The 18,078-nt window shown below is 43.2% G+C and overlaps 1 protein-coding gene across 2 annotated transcripts; it reads left to right on the top strand.

Moving 5' to 3' along the window:
• Positions 1-124: 124 nt before the first annotated feature.
• Positions 125-17,680, top strand: ZBTB5 (zinc finger and BTB domain containing 5). Of its 2 annotated transcripts, none has more exons than XM_061362600.1 (2): positions 125-237; positions 12,715-17,680. In XM_061362600.1, the coding sequence occupies exon 2, from the start codon at positions 12,719-12,721 to the stop codon at positions 14,741-14,743; it is 2,025 nt and encodes a 674-aa protein (XP_061218584.1). In that variant the 5' UTR covers positions 125-237; positions 12,715-12,718; the 3' UTR covers positions 14,744-17,680. The 2 variants fall into 2 exon arrangements, with proteins under 2 accessions (XP_061218584.1, XP_061218583.1); XM_061362599.1 differs by lacking the exon at positions 125-237 and adding an exon at positions 8,693-8,855.
• Positions 17,681-18,078: the final 398 nt, after the last annotated feature.

The raw sequence follows: 18,078 nt of genomic DNA, 5'->3' as shown, positions 1-18,078 counted from the left end.
GGCGGGCAGGCCGGCCCTCCCACGCCCACCGAGGGTGTTGCTGCCTGATGGCGTCACTTCCGTCCGACGGCGCTGCAGCGGAGGACCCGTGAGGGCGGAGCTGCGGGAGCGGGGCACAGGGCAGCAGGGACGGCTACAGCAGCAGCTGCCTCGCCCGGTCCTTCCTGCCTACCAGGGCGCCCCGCCGCGGCCCTTCCCGACCGGAGAGCAGAGGCAGCGGGGGGGCGGGGACCGCAGGTGAGCGGTGGCGGGCCCGGCGGGTGGTGCCGGCGCCAGGCAGCGGGGGAGGGGCGGGTGACGCGGGCGGCCAAAGAGCGCTCCTGCTACAAGCGGCCGCCCCTTCCCCGTCTCCTGTTCCCACCCCGGGCAGAACTCCTAGGCCACCTGGGAGCGCTCGATAGACCGAGGTGCCTGGGAGGGTGGTGCGCTGTGGTGGAACAGAGCAGCCGCCGGAGCCACCCCGGGGAAGAGCGCAAGAGGTCATAACGCCGCGGAATGGGCAGCTGCGGGTGGCAGTAGCATTAGATGCTCAGTTGGTGGCAGGGAACTCGGTCCTGTTGTGGAGAGGAACCCCCAGGGCAGCAGGCGGGCCCCACGGGCTGGTGCTGGCTTCGCTTCTCTCGGCGCCGCAATTCCCTTCACGGGATTTCCATGTACTGTCAGGTCCGTGGGCTAGTTCAGTCACGGGCTGGTGTCTGCAGGGTCACACCGGCGAATGCAGGGCGCCTGCAGTGGTCGGGCGCTCCTTCAGCCATGGTCCGGTGGAATAGAGCTGGTGCCTTGGCCTCTGCCTCAGGTCTTCTTGAAATGCGTTTGGCTTCGACCTTCTCACGACATACCCAGCGGTTATGCTGAGCTGAGATGCTGCGTTTGAGAAGGAATATCTGGGGAGGGCTTTTTTGCTGAGTCTGCAGTGATGTTTGTGTGATGCCTGCAGTGATGTTTGATAATTGAACCATATCCTATCTGGTGGAGGACAGCGTACTAGTGGAGAGGTGTTACGTGTACTACTGGTGTGCAGAAGTTGTGTGCACACCAGTTGCTTCTCTGGAATGTGTTATCTCTATGGCACTTACACCCATAGATGCCAGTTTTCCTCATGGTTGTGCTAACAAAGGCAAACTCTGCAGTGTTCAAGCTGGTAACTATGCTAGGTTCTGCTGTAAACCCATATGTTAAAAGAAAAGGTAGTCCTGTGCCAGAACTGAGAAGGAAGTTACACTCTCTGGACCAACAAAAGCTGCTTCCTGCACCTTTCAAAAATTATTAAGAAGGAATTTAGTTAATTCGCCATAACGCATTCAGACTACGTAAGTTGTAACCCTGTACTGTGACTTTCAAATCGTGATTAGGACGTGTTCTTTCAAATTCTTCATTAGCACATACCTCTTTTGGGGTTTGTAGCAAGGTTTTAGTAGGTGAGAGGCTGCAGGAGTTTATTCTGTAAGAAGACACCAGAAGCTACTCCATATAGGACAAAGCCTGTTCCAGCCAGCTCCAAGATGGACCTGCTGCTGGCCAAATAACATATTTAAGAAAGGCTAGAAAACACGGGGCAAGAGCAGCCGAGAGGAGTGAGAAAAACAGCCCAGCAGCCACCACGGTGAGTGAAGACTGAGGGGGAGGAGGTGCTCCAGGTGCCAGAGCAGAGATTCCCTGCAGCTGGTGGTGAAGACCATGGTTAGGGATATTGTCCATCTGAAAATAAGCAAGGTCCACAGTGGAGCAGATGGAGTGCCTTGAGGGAAGCTGCAGCCTATGGAGAGCCTGCGCTGGAGCAGGCTCCTGACTGGACCTGTGGCCCCATGGAGACAGAAGCCCATGCTGAAGCAGGTTTGCTGGCAGGACCTGTGACCATGGGGGACCCGCACTGGAGCCATATGCTCCTGAAGGACTGCACCTTGTGGGAGAGACCCACGCTGGAGCAGTGAAAGAGTCTGAGGAGGAAGGAGCAGCAGAGATGAAGCACTGTGAACTCACTGCCATCTCCACTGTGTTTTACCTTGTGCTCCTTGAGTGGAACAGGTAGAATTGGGAGTGAAGTTGAGCCTGGGAAGAAGGGTGGGGGGAATGTGGTTTTGGTTTTCTTTCTTTCTATCCTACTCTTATTTATGGGCAATAAATTAAATTAATCTTCTGCAAGTCAAGTGTTTCAGATGGTAATTGGTGAGTGATCTCCCTGTCCTTATCTCAACCCCCAAGGCTTTTCATCTTTCTCCTGGATCTTGCTGAGAAAGGGGAGTCAGAGAACAGCTGGGTGGGGTCTTATAAACCCCTCACAATGCCAAAATAGACAGAACTGTGCAGTGCATCCATGAGGATAGAAAGACAATGTTAGAAGATGAGTTTTGGAAATGAGTTTGGGAAAATCAGGAGCAGACAACTCAACAGTTCTCATTTGAAATATAGCAGTCAATCTGTTGAATTGGTTATGTGGATATAGTTATTTGATTGGCTAAAGATGTATAATACTAATGAATCCATTGTGGTGGTGGCAGACTAATATTTCTTACTTCAATCTAAACCATTTTCTGGCAAAAGTGCATGTGTATGCAGTTAACTTTCAGTTTTACTGGTGTTAAAAGCTTAGGCAAAGGAATCAGCAAGGAAGGTTGTTGAGCAGGGTTGTTTAAAATTCTTGAATCTCTGGTAAATAGGGAAGTTGAAGAGCTAGATTTAGAAATTATTGCCATATTAAGCAAGAACACAACATACTGGTGCTGAGCTGCCTTTGGGATCTGTGTCTGAAGACCTTTGCTTCTGCATGGTGTTTCTTGTTTGATTAATAAACAGGGGTGAAGGTAGGCAGGAGAAGCTGGCAACTAAGTTTGCTTTGCAGCACTGGACATCGTTGTGAGAAAACCATGGCAGTGACAGAGACTGCCATGGTACCATGCATCTCAAGAGAGTGTTTTTGAACTGATAATGTAACTGAGTTCAAACCAATCCTTGTTGGTGGCAGCTTATCTTCCCATGCCCTTAGATGGCTTTACTGCCAGTTCTGTGTAGCAGCATTCTCTGCTTTTCCCTTTAGAAATAAGTCAAATAGTGGTAGTGCCCAAACTCCTGTCTTCAGGTGTTTATTTGTGCAGTGCCTGTCTGGGGAGCAACCATTTTCTTATATCTAGGTACAGGTTTTTTAGCTTCCCAAGATAAAGAATAGAATCCATTATCACCACCTGTTTCTTATTGATACCTAGGAAACACTGTGCCTTTATAAGTTGACTAGAAAAGCATATGTGAACTCTTGAGAGAGGCTGATGCCTATGAAATCTATGATACTGACCTTGAAGCTCGATTAGTGAAGGGGTTAGCCAAGAATTACAAGGGGACAGTGTTCTGTGAGTTAAGCATATACAGCAACGTAGGTGTGTTAAATAGTGAAATTAGAACAAGAAAACAGCCCCCTTGGTGACAAGCTGAGATGGTGAATCAAAATGTGTGTCATATTTCAGTCTCCTGTGTCTTCCTGTGAACTGTCAGCTACGCTGCAGGATCTGGAGACCAAGATCCTGCACTCGCTTCCTCCCAACCATCAGAGGGTTGGGAGGAAGTGAGTAGAAATGTCAGAAAACAAAAAGATGGCCGTGTCACAGGTAGCATCTCTTCAGTGTCTAGGAAAAATTTAGCCATTTTTAAGAAACGTTTTGTTGCTTCTTTCATAGATGTTTTTTGCTCCTGGCAAGCTGTGCTGTTACTGTTTGTTAATGACTTGGTGTTGCCATGAGGTAGACTCTCTTTCAGATGATGAGAAAATACGAAACCATATTTTAATCTCTTCTCTGGAAGGCTGGTGTAACCAGCAGCAGCTTTTGCAGTGCAGTTTATCCTTTCTGATTCTTACACGAGTTTAACTCATCCTCCTTGACAATACATAGGGAGATAAACTCTGTGAGTAGAACTATATATAAAACTTGGCTAGGGAAGCACCTCAAATGAGATGCAGTAAGCTCAACTGTCAGTTGTGAAAGTCAGTAGTTGCAGGTGCTTGTCAGACACACACAAAATGCCTTTCATGTTTGTCACTCACTGTATTTAGTCACATACACAAAAGTGATGTAACACTGGAGTCTGCTGTAGTTACATGGCACAGATACAGAAACTGTTTTAACAACTGTTAACTAAAGTTTTGCCATATATTCAGATTGAAAACACTCTCAGAGCACAAAATGCATACCATCCATGTTTCAAAGTGACAAAACTTGCCAAAGATGTCAAAGCGAAGACTTCAGTTCTTCTTGTCTCTGTGCTCCCACTGCCCTGCTGACTTGTTAAAAACCCAACTGGTAGTTAAAAACCTAACTGATAGTAGAAAGCATTTTCTAAAATAACACATGTATCACTGACTCCTATCTAAATTTATATGTATAGGTCAGGCTTCAGGGGAGCTTTATATGAGGTGTATTTTTTTAAGCATGTTGCTTAAGCACAGTACAAGTGCATTGTAATGTTTTGTAAAATGTCATTTAAGCTAAGGGAAAGCAGTTACGTTGGCATGCTCTCAAGTTTTGGTTATATGCCAGGAATTCTTGCAAGCTTGGTACCTAGAATATTGACTGCGTTTAAATACAGATTGTTGGGAATGGGATTTGAGATGCAAGTAATAAATGTCCTTCACTTACCTGATAAACAGAGTACCTAGTCTGAAGATTCCATTAGTGTATTTGTATGTGAGATTTCTTCTCATACCGTTCTAATTAATCATATCGTTGAGGCAGCTTTTGTTGGTTTAGTAACACAAAATCAGTTACTTTGCAAACTTTTGAAAGCTTCCTTAGGGGAAACTTGAGGTTGCATTTAAGTTTTTTATATGTTTGACTGTGTGTGTTTGAATTCTTAACAGTGGCTCAGGATTATAGTGTAATCTAAACTGTGTCCTGTAGTATTGGGCATAGTAATAAAATTGTAACTAGATCATTATTTGGAGTTATTTTTCACACTATTTTATAGTGAGTTAACCTTAAATTTTTTTTTCTTTTTTTTTTAAGAAGTGGAAGAAAAGGTTTGGATTCTGCAGCAGTTTCAGTTCAGGTGTACTTAAATACTTGCCTTCTCCCAGCTTGCTGCAGCTAAAGTACTAGAGCAGAAGGATTTGCTGGAAAAAAGGGCTGTAACTCTACAAAGTATTCTCAATGCTAATCATACAAAAAATAGAAAGAAACCATATGAAGAAATTATTACTGTTAGAAGAAGTAGAAATATGTGCTAATAAAATCTGATTTCCTATGGAAAGATCTAGTGTCCCTTGTCGTGCTACATGATTGCGTTACCAGCTGTCCCTTGTATTTCCTGGCTGGGCAGATGGCTGCATCAGTGCTTTATTGGTAGCTGTGTGTTCAAACTGGTCAGCTGGCTGGGTTTGGGTGTTTTGTGGTGTTTTAAGAGAATATAAAAAGTTGTCCTTATAAATCTGGCTGCTTCTGTAACCAGGCACCAACAGAAGATATGGGAATTCAGTATCTAATCTCATCTTTGTTAAATTTAGTTGGAGCTGACAGACTCTGAGGTTAATAGCTAACGAGAAATGACTATAACCAGGCTGTGTAACTGTAAACTGTAGGTATTGTTCCCTAGAATTTTAGAACATTTGCATATCATCTTCCCAATTAGGTATTTTTAGTCCTGATGCTTTCTTAATAAGGAAAGCTTAGTTTAAGAAATTTAGGCCATATATTCATCCACACATACCACATATATGAGAAATATTATACTGTGTGGCACCATGAATGTCCAGTAACATGATCAAAGCTCCTCTGCATAGCCCTAAGGGAGCTTGGAAAGGCAATAGCGGGAGGGGGAGCCTAAATGCTACCCTGCAGAGCTGCTCCCAAGGCCATCCCTGGAGCTAGCCCATCACAAGCCGGTCTCTGCAGGCCCAGAGGAGCATAGGGGAACAGTGGGAACATAAACCAAGAACCCCAAGAAAGGAGCACCCTATCCAGGCCCCTGGGATAGGGTAGTCCAGCAGAGCATCTGCCCAGTGTCCCGTCATACTTAAAGGGATTGCTACCCACTGCAGAGATACAGGGGCTGCAGGGAAAACCGAAAGTCTCACAGGACTTACTATGGGATGTTTACATGAGAAACTGAAAGTGGGGTAAAGTTGTACTTTAGGAGATTTGAGGAGGAACAAGTGTGGAAATACAAAGGAGATGAAAAGGGCTAATCATGTGTAGGCAGTTGGCTGGTCATTAAGCTTGCCTGACCATGCCCTGCATGTGATCAGTGCCATCTGTCCTGCTCCTCACGGAGTTCCTTCCTGTTTCTCCTGTGTGAGGGATCTGTGGTTACTATGAATGCAGGTATAGGGCAGAGGGTCACCATGTCTGTGGGGCATTGACTGAAGCCAGTGTGGGTATGCGAGTGTCTAATAGCCAGCAGAGATCAAACTGGATGAGCAGGTGAAGGGGCCGGGGAGCAAGGGGGTTTGTGAGTCTGGTTTGCAAACAGGCAGGGTACTCAAAACAATCACATGGTAGCTGTACACAGTTCATTAAACAGGCACACTGAAGCGAATAAGCACACTAATGTGAATCAAATATATATCTATAGTAAACAAGCACAATAAAGCTATTCAGAGATATCTGTATGTATATACAGCACAGAGGAAAATTAGCAATGCATCAAATCATTACTGCAGAGAGAAGAGAGATTAAGAAGAAATACATTGCCAGTTACCACGAAATTATCATCTATGCACACACTTCAAGCTGGGAAGCCCCATTGCAGGTGATGCTGTGAGTCTTGGGTAGCTGGGAAAAGCCCCACACAGTGCGTCCTTCTATAGGTGAGGTTGCCTCTGAGGCTTCAGAAGCCTGCTTTGTTTCTCAGAAACACAGCTGGCTTTATGCTAAATCTATAATTTTTTACTTGTGAGGCTGTGCAGTTTCTCAGCTTCTCACTGTTGGCCACACCAAGAGCATTGGTCAGGCCCTCTGGCATGGCCAAATGTGATGGTCATAGAACAGCTGCATGCATGTTTTCCTGCCTCTTTCCAACAAATAGTAATAATGGATAATAATGTGTATACTTTCTCAAATACACTTTGTAAAAACCTGCCTCATTAATGCTTCTCGTGATCATGAGAGGGAATCGACTCTCAGTTAGGTTCCCATCCATTACAGGGTCTGTAAGGGCAGCTCTGGGTGTGACAACACCTGTATCTACAAGATTGTTTCTGTGTACCTGTGACAGTCTACTGGCAACTGGAGACAGGCTGTGGCCTAGGGACTTGTATGCATGCAGACTGGGAATGGGGAGACTGGGACCCACAGGACAGCTACTGGGAGGACCAGCTGCTGGAGGAGTCTTGCCTGTATGCGTCCTCCAGCCAGAGAGGAGAGCAGGATGAGGCCTTTGCTGCTACCTGTGTTTGTGTGAGTGCTGAGTGTCTCTCGTAGTGTATACATATGATCCATGCATTTGTGCCTGCTGGGAATCCAACATCTCTAACTTTCCCGCTGCAATCTGTGGACATTTAGCAATAGCAGCAGTCTCACCTCTCGTGGGCTGTTGGTGTATTTTCCTCTAGCAGTGAAGAGGCAAGTTAAGTATTTAAATATATCCTGAGCATATTTTTTTATTCAAGGACTAATTACCTTTTTAAGTGCATAATCAGAATGCTAGGTAGAAGATGTTTCCGTATTAGTTTTTACCAAATTATTCTTACATTAAAAAAAACCCCTTAGTTCTCTCCTAAAACTCTTCAGAAATAACAAAGCAAGCTGTAAAATATAAAGCCAGAAAGGGAAGTGTATTTAAACCTGTGCCTCCAGTGACTTGTGGTTTAGTGACTTCCCTAGGTAGAGGTGGCATCTGAATATTTAATAGCTCTCAGTTGGTTATTCTTCAATGCGTCTGCATAATTGCTGTTGAATTCATGTGTACTTGCCCATGGTGAGGAGTTCTGTAGCTTAACTGCATTATGTGAAGGAATATTTCTTTGGTTCTTACCCTGCTCGTTTCATCTCATAGACCTTAGTCCAGGGACAGGCAGAACATCTGTATTGTGGTCAGGATTTCATAGAATCATAGAATGGTTTGGGTTGGAAGAGACCTTAAAGACCATCTAGTTCCAACCTTGCCTGACGCAGACCAGGACGCTTTCCACTAGACTAGGTTGCTAGATGTTTTTTCATGGCTTGCTCTTAAAATTTTGATGGCTCTGACTATTTTTACTTATTCATAAAACTGTTTGTATAGTTTTGCTGAACAATTATAGTATTTGCTAAACAAGTATAGTATATTTGTATAGTTTTACTAAATAAATTACAGTTTTACTCAGTATTATACCAAACAATTTGGTATAGTTTCTTTTCAATTGTGGTCATTTGTTCAATTATAGAACTAAGCTGTTCCCTTTCCTGCTGCTCTTCAAAAGGCCGCTGGACTCAGTGTGTACTGTTTGCACCACTGATGCTTCCCCTGAGTCCGACAGACTGGATCTGATTCACCAGAATGTTTCATCTGACTTTCCCTATGTCCCCAGGATATGAACTGGAGCTGGCTGTGAGCCTCCTGAAGGCTGCAAAGACTGCCTGCTGAAACCACTCGCTACTCAGTTGGGAACGTCTCTATCCTTCATCTGAGTAGGCATTTGTACACCATGTCATGAGATACCATCCATCGTGTGCTTGAGATGTTGGGTTGCTTGACAGGAGAATGATGAGATGTGCAGCCTATCAGCGTTTTTACAGCCAGTTGTTGCTGATGGGTGAGGTATCAGTGGAACAGGAGCAGAAGACAGGCAGAATGAGTGTGTCCCGAAGTATGCCACTCATACATATTTTGATAATGACATAAATGCTTTGCATGTATTTAAGTAAGCTGGAGTAGCTGATGTCTCACCAGATGTGGTATGTGGATAGTATACGATATATACAAATCAAATCTGGTTTATAATTTTCAGTTTATCTTGCAGAAGATCTCATGATCTTCATTTGTGGGGTCTGTTTGTTGATTCTGATTCAAGGACTTCAGCCTTTATGGGCTAGTAGAAGTTAAATACCAAGTCAAATTAATGTTAATTGAAGCAAAACTGGGGTTTGTATTATTTCAGATGCATGAAGGATGCAGTCACTTTTGATGACTCTAGGTAAGGACTCTCTGTGACCTCTGAAATCCCAAATCATTGGTCAAAACAAGTTCTGACTGTTTTCTCTGGTTCATATATATATTCCTGCCTGGGCAGAAGTATCTTGGACCATCCCTGTAGCCTGTCTTCCTTTCTGGAGTCCGTCTCAGTGTTTTTACTGATGTGAAATCCTGTCCTCATGTTGCTTAGTGTTTTACACTCCAGCCTTCTCTGTGCATTGGTTGGAATGCATTATTGTACAGCCTTCTGAAGAATGCTACCCCTGGGATTGGCTTGATAAGGGCAATGCATGAGCTATCAAGTATTTTGTCTTCTGCAGTGTGTTTCCTCCTGCAGTGTGTGTGGCATAAAGCATACACAGACTGGGAACTGCTTGAGTGCTTGTGAACAGCTTGCTTCTAATGACCCTTGAAGCTGGAGCAGTATCTACTGGGCCTGTGCTTTCTGCAGTGAGAAGGTACAAGTAGAATGATTTCATTCTTGGTTGCAGATGGGGCTCAGCAAAGTGCTCCTGTCTTAGCTGCCCTTGTATGTGGTGGTGCTAATGGTTCAGCACTGCTGCATTTTGGAAAGTCACTGTAGTTAAAACTACAGTGCCTTCTGGTTCTAGTCCCGAAGGAAAGGAGATCCCTTGTCTCTCCTGGTGTGGTGTGTGTCTGGTGTTTTCCAGGGCATCTGGCAAGTGGGCTGCAGCATTGTACTCTGTGTAGATGAACCCTGCATATAGCCACACAACTGTTCCTTGGAGCTGTCAGTCTTGACTGGGGAGCAAGGTGAAAAAAAACGTCAGCCAGCATCTAGGCCCCCAAGAGCACACTGATGCTTAGTGATGGTACTCTAAAAGGAGCAAGAGTTTCTTTGTTACTCTGGCAACTGTTGCATCTACCAGCCTCGCCAGTCTCTTCTCAAAATTCCCCCTCGATATTTTAGTCCCATGAAATCAAGAACAGACTGTTATCTCTGGTGTACCACCTGGCCCATCTCGGGGGTGAGCAAAAGAAGATAAATGAACAATTATTTGGCAGCCCCCTCTCAACTTTGCAGAGATGGCTAGCTGGAGGGGACCTTTCCTGACAGAGACAACTGTCTGTGCGTGGTGCTTGCTGGAACAAAGGAAGGCGTAAGTTTAACCAGGTGTGTCGGGCAGCAGAGACAGACAGCAGTGTTAGCAGCAGTACTCGGAAAGCAGTCCTGGACTCTGCCACATCCCAGACGTTTCCTGCCAGGACTTGTGTCTCTTGTCGCAGCAGGCTCCCAGGTCTTCTTTTTGTCTGGCTGCTGGAGATGAGTTTCAGGGTCTGCTCTTTTGTTCCTCCTTCTTCCAGGAGGGCACCAAGAAGTATTTCCTCCCTTTCCCTTGTCTTACACTTCTCTCAGAGGAAATGTGTAGAAATAAAAACTGTGCAATTACAAAGTTTGTCTTGTTTAATGTTTTTTTAGTTTGAAAATGTTATCTTATTTTTAGTGTCAAATATGCATTGGTAGTTAAAAAGAAATAAACTCAGGTATTATCTGCATTCCTATTATTTAAAAATAAAGTGTCAAACCCAAATTCTTCTGGTTTATTACACAGCTTGATAGTGATAAGGGAGTACTGTGCCACAGTACTTAATTAAATCTTATTATGGTGTTATTTCAGGCATCATAGGCTTAGTGCTGCCAAGTTAGTGGATTTTTGATGCCACTAGTAAGCCTGGACTGTCTCCATTGCTGGAAGACATAAAGTGTCATTTATTTATTTCTTCTTTCTAAAATATTCAGGAAACAATTCAGGAAACAATTACAGTTGAAGGCAGCAGATAACTTGCCAGCAGAAAGTCCAGCTTTTCAGTGTTTAGGTACAACTGAAGTTCTTTGTGAGCCTGTATCTGTTGGAGAGGGCAAAGGTTCTTTGTCCAGTGGACTATGTCATGAAATCCTTTTCCAGCAAAGACCTGCAAAACATATGTTTTGTCTCATTACAGACAGAGGAGGTGGGTGAATGCCGGCTGCCTCTCAGCTGGGGAACAGTAGCTACTTTTGCAGTAGCTACAGCCTGACAGTTGAGGTGGTCTGGGGCCATTCTGTGACATCTTTTGTGACCTAATGGTTTTAATCTTCATGTTTTATGTTAGTTTGCCACCTCTTCTGTCATGAATTCAGATCTCTTCACCTACTATAGTACCAATTCCATTAATTTTATATCGTCTGATGTTAGTCAAGTACTGCAAAAGCTGCAAACTTGAGCAAGTCCCTTTGTTTGTCCAGGTTGCCCCTAAGGCATTTCATAAGCCTGGGAATCAGAAAATGGCAGCTGTTCACCACACACTAGTGTCTATAGTAGCCTCAAGACAGGCTTAAGACCAGAGAGTATCTGTAAGTCTTTTCTGCAGGACAACTGTCTGTAGCCACCTCTCCTGGCAACACAAAACTTTGTTATTTAACGACAAAAAGTGTAGCAGGGCATGGTTCTCTGCCCCCTCCTTCTGTAGCTATTGGAAACACTGGCAAGTTTTGACTGAGGATACCTGTATTTAAGTCCAACATGGTTTATAGCTGTGGGACTAATAGAAAAGGTGGGAGGGGCTAGCTTTGTCCCCTTGCTGGATGGGACCAGCATGTATACAGCATGTGCTTGTTCAGTTCTGCCAGTGGCTGGTGTGACTGAGAAACCTAATCACATGCTGCTGGCAGAATAACCTCCAAATGAGTTCAAAAGAAGTATGTTCTTAATAAAAGAGGATCAGGAACCTTTCCACTTTCCCCTGACATGTTAATAGTGATAATTCAAGGCTGGGGAGCATTGCAGAGGTACTTTCCTTGTAGGAACCAAGTTGCTGCTGCAAAGCCACAGATCCTCCTAATTCCACAGCTGCCTGCTTACATATATGTAAGTGTGTAAATCCATCAGTGGTCTTCAGTGCATTGCTTGTCTTTCTGACCTTTAACCAGCACAGTCTTCAGTATGTGTCTCAAAGTTGGTAGTCTCTGGTCTGTCCTGCCTTCCTTACTGCCTTTAACCTTCAGTAAAGGAGAGCACAGAGCTTTGAGATGCAGCTTGAGACAAGAGCTGTCTCCCTTCTTTTCCATGAACTCTTTTTTTTCTGTGTTTCTGTGTTGAAAGTAGATACCTGAATGTCAGTTCTGCACAGTATCTGAGAAACTATGCAGAAAGTCATTTGCAGAAGGTGAAGCTGGATTAAATGAGATGAGAATTAAAGGTCAGACTTTTCAGCAGGAGGTTATCAAAGGATGCAGTACATTATTCACAGATTTAAAAAAAAACACCCAGGATTAAATGTTTTACTGAAGAGTGTGTTTTAGTTTGGACAGGAGCTAACGGAGGTGAAATGACCTGTGTTACGCAGTTTGCAGCAGAACTGCCCATGACATGTCTGATGCCGAGGCGGCTGTTATTCTAGATCAGCTCCATGGCAGAACCTGTATATTCTTATTCCTAGTCTGCTCCTGCAAGATTGCCAACTTTGATGCAGTACCAATGTGACAGTGGTAAATTAAGATCCGTTATTGTTCATTGGTGTTTCAGCTGCCATCTTGCATTGTTAAGTCCAGTTTGGCTGTGGTCTGAATAGGACTTCAATTGTTTTTTATATTATAGTTTCTTCTGTTCTGTTTTACAGGATCATGGATTTTCCAGGACATTTTGAGCAAATCTTTCAGCAGCTCAACTACCAGAGGCTTCATGGCCAACTTTGTGACTGTGTCATTGTGGTGGGAAACAGGCATTTCAAAGCCCATCGCTCTGTTTTGGCAGCATGTAGCACACATTTCCGAGCTCTGTTTACTGTAGCAGAAGGAGATCAGACTATGAATATGATTCAGCTGGACAGCGAAGTGGTGACAGCAGAAGCTTTTGCTGCTCTGATAGACATGATGTATACTTCCACACTAATGCTTGGGGAGAGCAATGTTATGGATGTCTTGCTGGCAGCTTCTCACTTACATTTGAATTCTGTTGTTAAAGCATGCAAGCACTACCTTACTACCAGGACACTGCCGATGTCTCCACCAAGTGATAGAGTTCAAGAGCAAAATGCACGCATGCAGAGGTCTTTCATGCTGCAGCAGCTTGGACTGAGCATTGTGAGCTCTGCCTTAAATTCTACTCAGAGCACAGAGGAACAACCAAATACTATGAGCTCCTCTATGAGAAGTAACATTGAACAGCGCACTACTTTCCCTATCCGTCGTCTCCACAAACGTAAACAGTCTTCTGAAGATCGGGCCAGGCAGCGCATTAGACCTACCATGGATGAGTCTGTTTCTGATGTGACTACAGAGAGTGGGCAGTCAGTAGTTCATTCACGGGAAGACTTCTTCTCACCGGATTCACTGAAGATTGTGGACAACTCTAAGGCTGATGCTGTTGCTGATAACCAGGAGGATAATACTATTTTGTTTGATCAGTCTTTCAGTACTCAGGAAGATGCTCAAGTGCCCAGCCAGTCTGACAACAGCGGAGGAAACATTTCACAGATGTCTATGGCATCCCAGACAACACAAGTGGAAACCAGCTTTGACCAGGAGGCTGCTTCTGAGAAGAACAACTTCCCATGTGAGAATCCAGAGGTCAGCATGAATGAAAAAGAGCACATGAGGGTGGTGGTGAAGTCTGAGCCCTTGAGTTCCCCAGAGCCTCAAGATGAGGTGAGCGATGTCACTTCCCAAGCGGAGGGGAGCGAGTCTGTTGAAGTGGAAGGAGGAGTAGTAAGTGCAGAGAAGATAGAACTGAGTCCTGAGAGCAGTGATCGTAGCTTTTCTGACCCACAATCCACTACTGATAGGGTGGGAGACATCCATATCATGGAGGTATCAAATAACCTGGAACACAAGTCTACCTTCAGTATCTCAAATTTTCTAAATAAAAGTAGAAGTGGTGGCTTCAGTGCCAATCAAAACAGCGATGACAATATTCCAAATACCACCAGTGACTGCAGAATGGACAGTGATGCCCCTTACCTAATAAGTCCAGAGTCAGGGCCTGGTGTTGGCCATTCATCTGCCACTGTTTCTCATGTCGAGAATCCATTTAGCGAGCCTGCAGATTCTCATTTTGTTAGACCAATGCAGGATGTGATGGGTCTCCCCTGCGTACAGACTTCTGGGTACCGTGCAGCAGAACAGTTTGGCATGGATTTTCCACGGTCGGGCTTAGGCTTGCACTCCCTGTCGAGGGCAATGATGGGCTCAGTAAGAGGTGGAGCTAACAGCTTTCCTGGTTACCGACGCATAGCCCCTAAAATGCCTGTGGTGACTTCTGTCAGGAGCTCCCAGATGCAAGATAACTCATCCAGTTCCCAGCTGATCATGAATGGGACCACTTCTTTTGAAAACGGGCATCCATCGCAACCTGGTCCGCCACAGCTGACACGGGCGTCTGCAGATGTCCTTTCAAAATGCAAGAAGGCCTTATCGGAGCACAACGTCTTGGTTGTAGAAGGTGCACGCAAGTATGCATGCAAGATCTGCTGCAAGACGTTTTTGACCTTGACAGACTGCAAGAAACACATCCGTGTGCATACGGGAGAAAAGCCTTATGCCTGCCTCAAATGTGGCAAGCGGTTCAGCCAGTCCAGTCACCTGTACAAACACTCCAAGACAACCTGCCTGAGGTGGCAGAGCAGCAATCTGCCTAGCACTTTGCTTTAACCTTATCCACTCCAGGCCTGAAGGAGCATGCCAGTGCAGACATCTAGCTCCCTGAAGTACCTGAACATGAACACTGTTTTCTTGAAGGCTGCAGGCTTAAAAGCTGCTCTGGTCAGTCAGTGAACACAACATAGGATTGTGCCACACACACAAAAGTCTTGGTTCTATAAATTGGGGATATTACTGTACCTACCTCACAGGGATGTTGTGAGGCTTAAACAGCTGTAAGCAGAGAACTTGAGGATCATCAGAAGTCACACTATAGGTGTGTGATTACAGTGATGTACATTCAGGCCTTGGGCTGATGGGGATAAAATCAATAAAGCTCAGCAGTTCCTTTGCAGGGCAGAGGAGTGAGAGCATAGTTAATCTCAAGAAGTAGCATGTTTCAAGAATGAGAAACTAAGTGCAAATTTCCTCTTTCTTCTTTTTTTTAATTCTCCCCCCCCCCCCAAAGTATTTTGTAAAATTTCAAGCATTTAAATAAATGACCTGTAAACCAAGTTGTTGCATTATGTGTGGACAGTAATGCAAGCACTGTTTACTGTAACTGATGCAGACCATGTATCTTGAAAAGAGAAAACTTTGGATGCACCTGTCTGACATAATGCTTTAAAATATGCTAATTATAAGAATAGTTTTAGGGTCATGAATGTATGTTTGGCTGTTTTGTAGTAAAGGACACTGTGTAATGAAGGTGCTTAAATTAAATCCAAGACAAGTAACTTTTGGACTGCCAGATGTGTATATGATTTGAATACAGCAAGATCTGGATGTTTGATTTTTTTCTGTAGAAACTTGTAAGTGGTAAGTGAAGTACTGTTTCTTGTTCGTGCTATTCTTAGCAGTATTTTAACCAATTTGTATCTCCTATGTTAAAATTCTATATACACGGAAGTCTGAAAAGAGCTTGCCTTTGTCTGCTTTGTTATTTTCAAGGAGAGAGATAATTTGTGATGGCTTTTTTACTGCGTAAGATAGTCTCTTGCTGTTTCCAGATGCTGTCAATCTGATCCCTGTTATTGCAGAAACATACTGTTTTTTTTCTGACACTCGTATCTTTAGGCTTTAATTTCCTCCTCTGTACACTTACTTACTTTTCTTCACAAATGTGGATTGTTCTTCAGGTCAAACTAGTCAGGGATAATCCTCATCTGCCGTATTTATCTATGTCTTTATAAAATGTAGTTGTCAAATCTAGTCCTTCCTGTTAAAGCAGTGTCAAAAATGTACTTTTCCACATACATTTATAAAAAAAAAATTAATTTAAAAAAATAGCACTGTACACTTTGTATAGCAGAAATTCAGTGATCATTATTCATCAAGTGAGTTGTGTAAATCTTGCTTTAATTTCCTTTTCTTTCATGCTATTGTAACTAACACTGTCTGCAGTGGTTTGTTGTTTTTGTTTTTTTTTTTTTAATTAAAGATACACATGAACTAACTACAGGCATTCAGCATATTAGATTTGTAAATAAAATTTTTGGGCATTTCTGCTGATAAATACTGCCCTGCCTTATAGGAGCTGGGTCAGAGCTACAGCATGTCTTTTCTGCTCAGGAGAGACAGGATTTACATTTCCTAGTGTCTAAGTCACAGAGCAACAGCTTTCCATTAATATTAAAAAAAGAATGGCAAATCTTCTGCTCTTTTATTATTCCGTGTAGCAAATGTATCCTCTGTGATGATATTCAGCAGTTTTATGGAATTTGTGCTACCTAATAGTTAGCTTTCTTAAACATCTCAGATTTATATTTAGATAAACTGAAAATAAAGTCCTAATCCACAGTTCTGTAGGTCATTTAACAGTATGATATCAAAACTGTTGAAGCACAGAAACCAAACAGTCACTAAACTGTCACAAACCAAAGGAAATATAGAAATCTTTCTGTACCTGGCTTTATGTGAAACAGTAGTCCACTAATAGGGAAGTGTGTCTTCATCTCTAATTACACTGCTTCATGTTTAAGAAAATTGCCAGATGTCTGTCAAAGTGTCATTTGTACCTTGAGCATCCAAGTTAAACAGGAACAGTGAATGACTGGATTAATTTGTTTAAAATATTAATATGTTGTCATAGGATTTATTTAATGGTCATATTTCTGGCTCTTGATTTTATAAGCATTAAGGAAATGTGCTGCATTTTTTTAAAGCATTAGGATGTGCCGTATTTTAATTTATAATAATTTTGGTATCAGGGGACTAACAGCATTGAGCTATACTAAGCAATCTCACTGAAACATTAATAAACTGCAGTATTTTGTACTTCAGTATTTTCTCGTGTAGCCTTATTAGTAATGTCCTGACATCGTTTCAACTCCCTTGCATTTATAGTGTTTTGTTTTAAAAATAGGGGGTTTTTATATTTTCTGTCTGGTCCTATAGCACATCTGAATTCCTTGAATTCTTACACATCACAATAAAGCATCTATCTGAGTAACGAGATTAGAGTAATTAAGAACTAATATGAGCAGATAAATATACTTAACCATGCTTTTGATCTGTTTTTGTAAAAATGATATTTCAGAATACCAGAACTTGTGCAGGAGGACTTCTTTCTTTAAGAAAAGATTCAACTTAGAGCATTTTTTGGAAGTAGCAATTTTAAATTTCATTATTCATTGACATCTAGTGCATCTGGAGGAGCACACTGCAAACCTGGGAGCCTGTGGCTGGCTTGCTGCTATCTTAGACTTCCAGTATGAAGCAATACCTCAGAATGGTTATCTCCACTTAACTGTCCTCTACAGTAAAACGAGAGTCTCTCATCTCAAAGCCTAGTAGCTAGTAGCTTTGTCAGAATTTATCACCCTGACTTTTGTTCAAAATTTAACTTTGCAAATGCTACAGTGACATCTCATGTGAAGATGTCCGTATGTTAGTATTATGAAGCATCTGAAAATAAACCCTGCATTTTTGTGCTGCTGTGTCTGATTTACTTGTTTATGTGTTATCCTGAGGTCTTTGCCCAAGGCATATAATGTATTGACTAAACAAGTAATGCTTGTGTGTTAGCTGACTGGACTCTTTGTGTTACTAGATCACTTGACAGTGCAAAATAATCCTATTGAAATGTAGGCACACACATAACGCATTTTTTGTGAGATGAGGTCAAGCATGTAGTGCTGCCCATGGCTGGCATCCTGCTTCATGCTGAGGCTTTGCCGATTTTAAGAGGATGTGTAGTATTTGATCAACTAGAAGTGGTTTCATACTTGAGCCAGTATAAAATCTCAAAGGACTGTGTTGTCCCATCAACACTTCAGCTTATAGCCAGAGTGTGGCTGTACTTGACTGTAGTGGTTTTGATCAGGCTCAGAGTGATGATGTCTTAT

The sequence above is a fragment of the Neopsephotus bourkii genome, unplaced genomic scaffold (genome assembly GCF_033783945.1).
Source record: "Neopsephotus bourkii isolate Nb327-2 ecotype Australia unplaced genomic scaffold, CSIRO-AGI_Nbou_v1 NB_1131, whole genome shotgun sequence".
In the NCBI taxonomy this organism is placed as follows: domain Eukaryota; kingdom Metazoa; phylum Chordata; class Aves; order Psittaciformes; family Psittacidae; genus Neopsephotus; species Neopsephotus bourkii.
The sequence above is the reverse complement of the archived record's forward strand: the minus strand, read 5'-3'. Positions and strand labels throughout refer to the sequence as shown.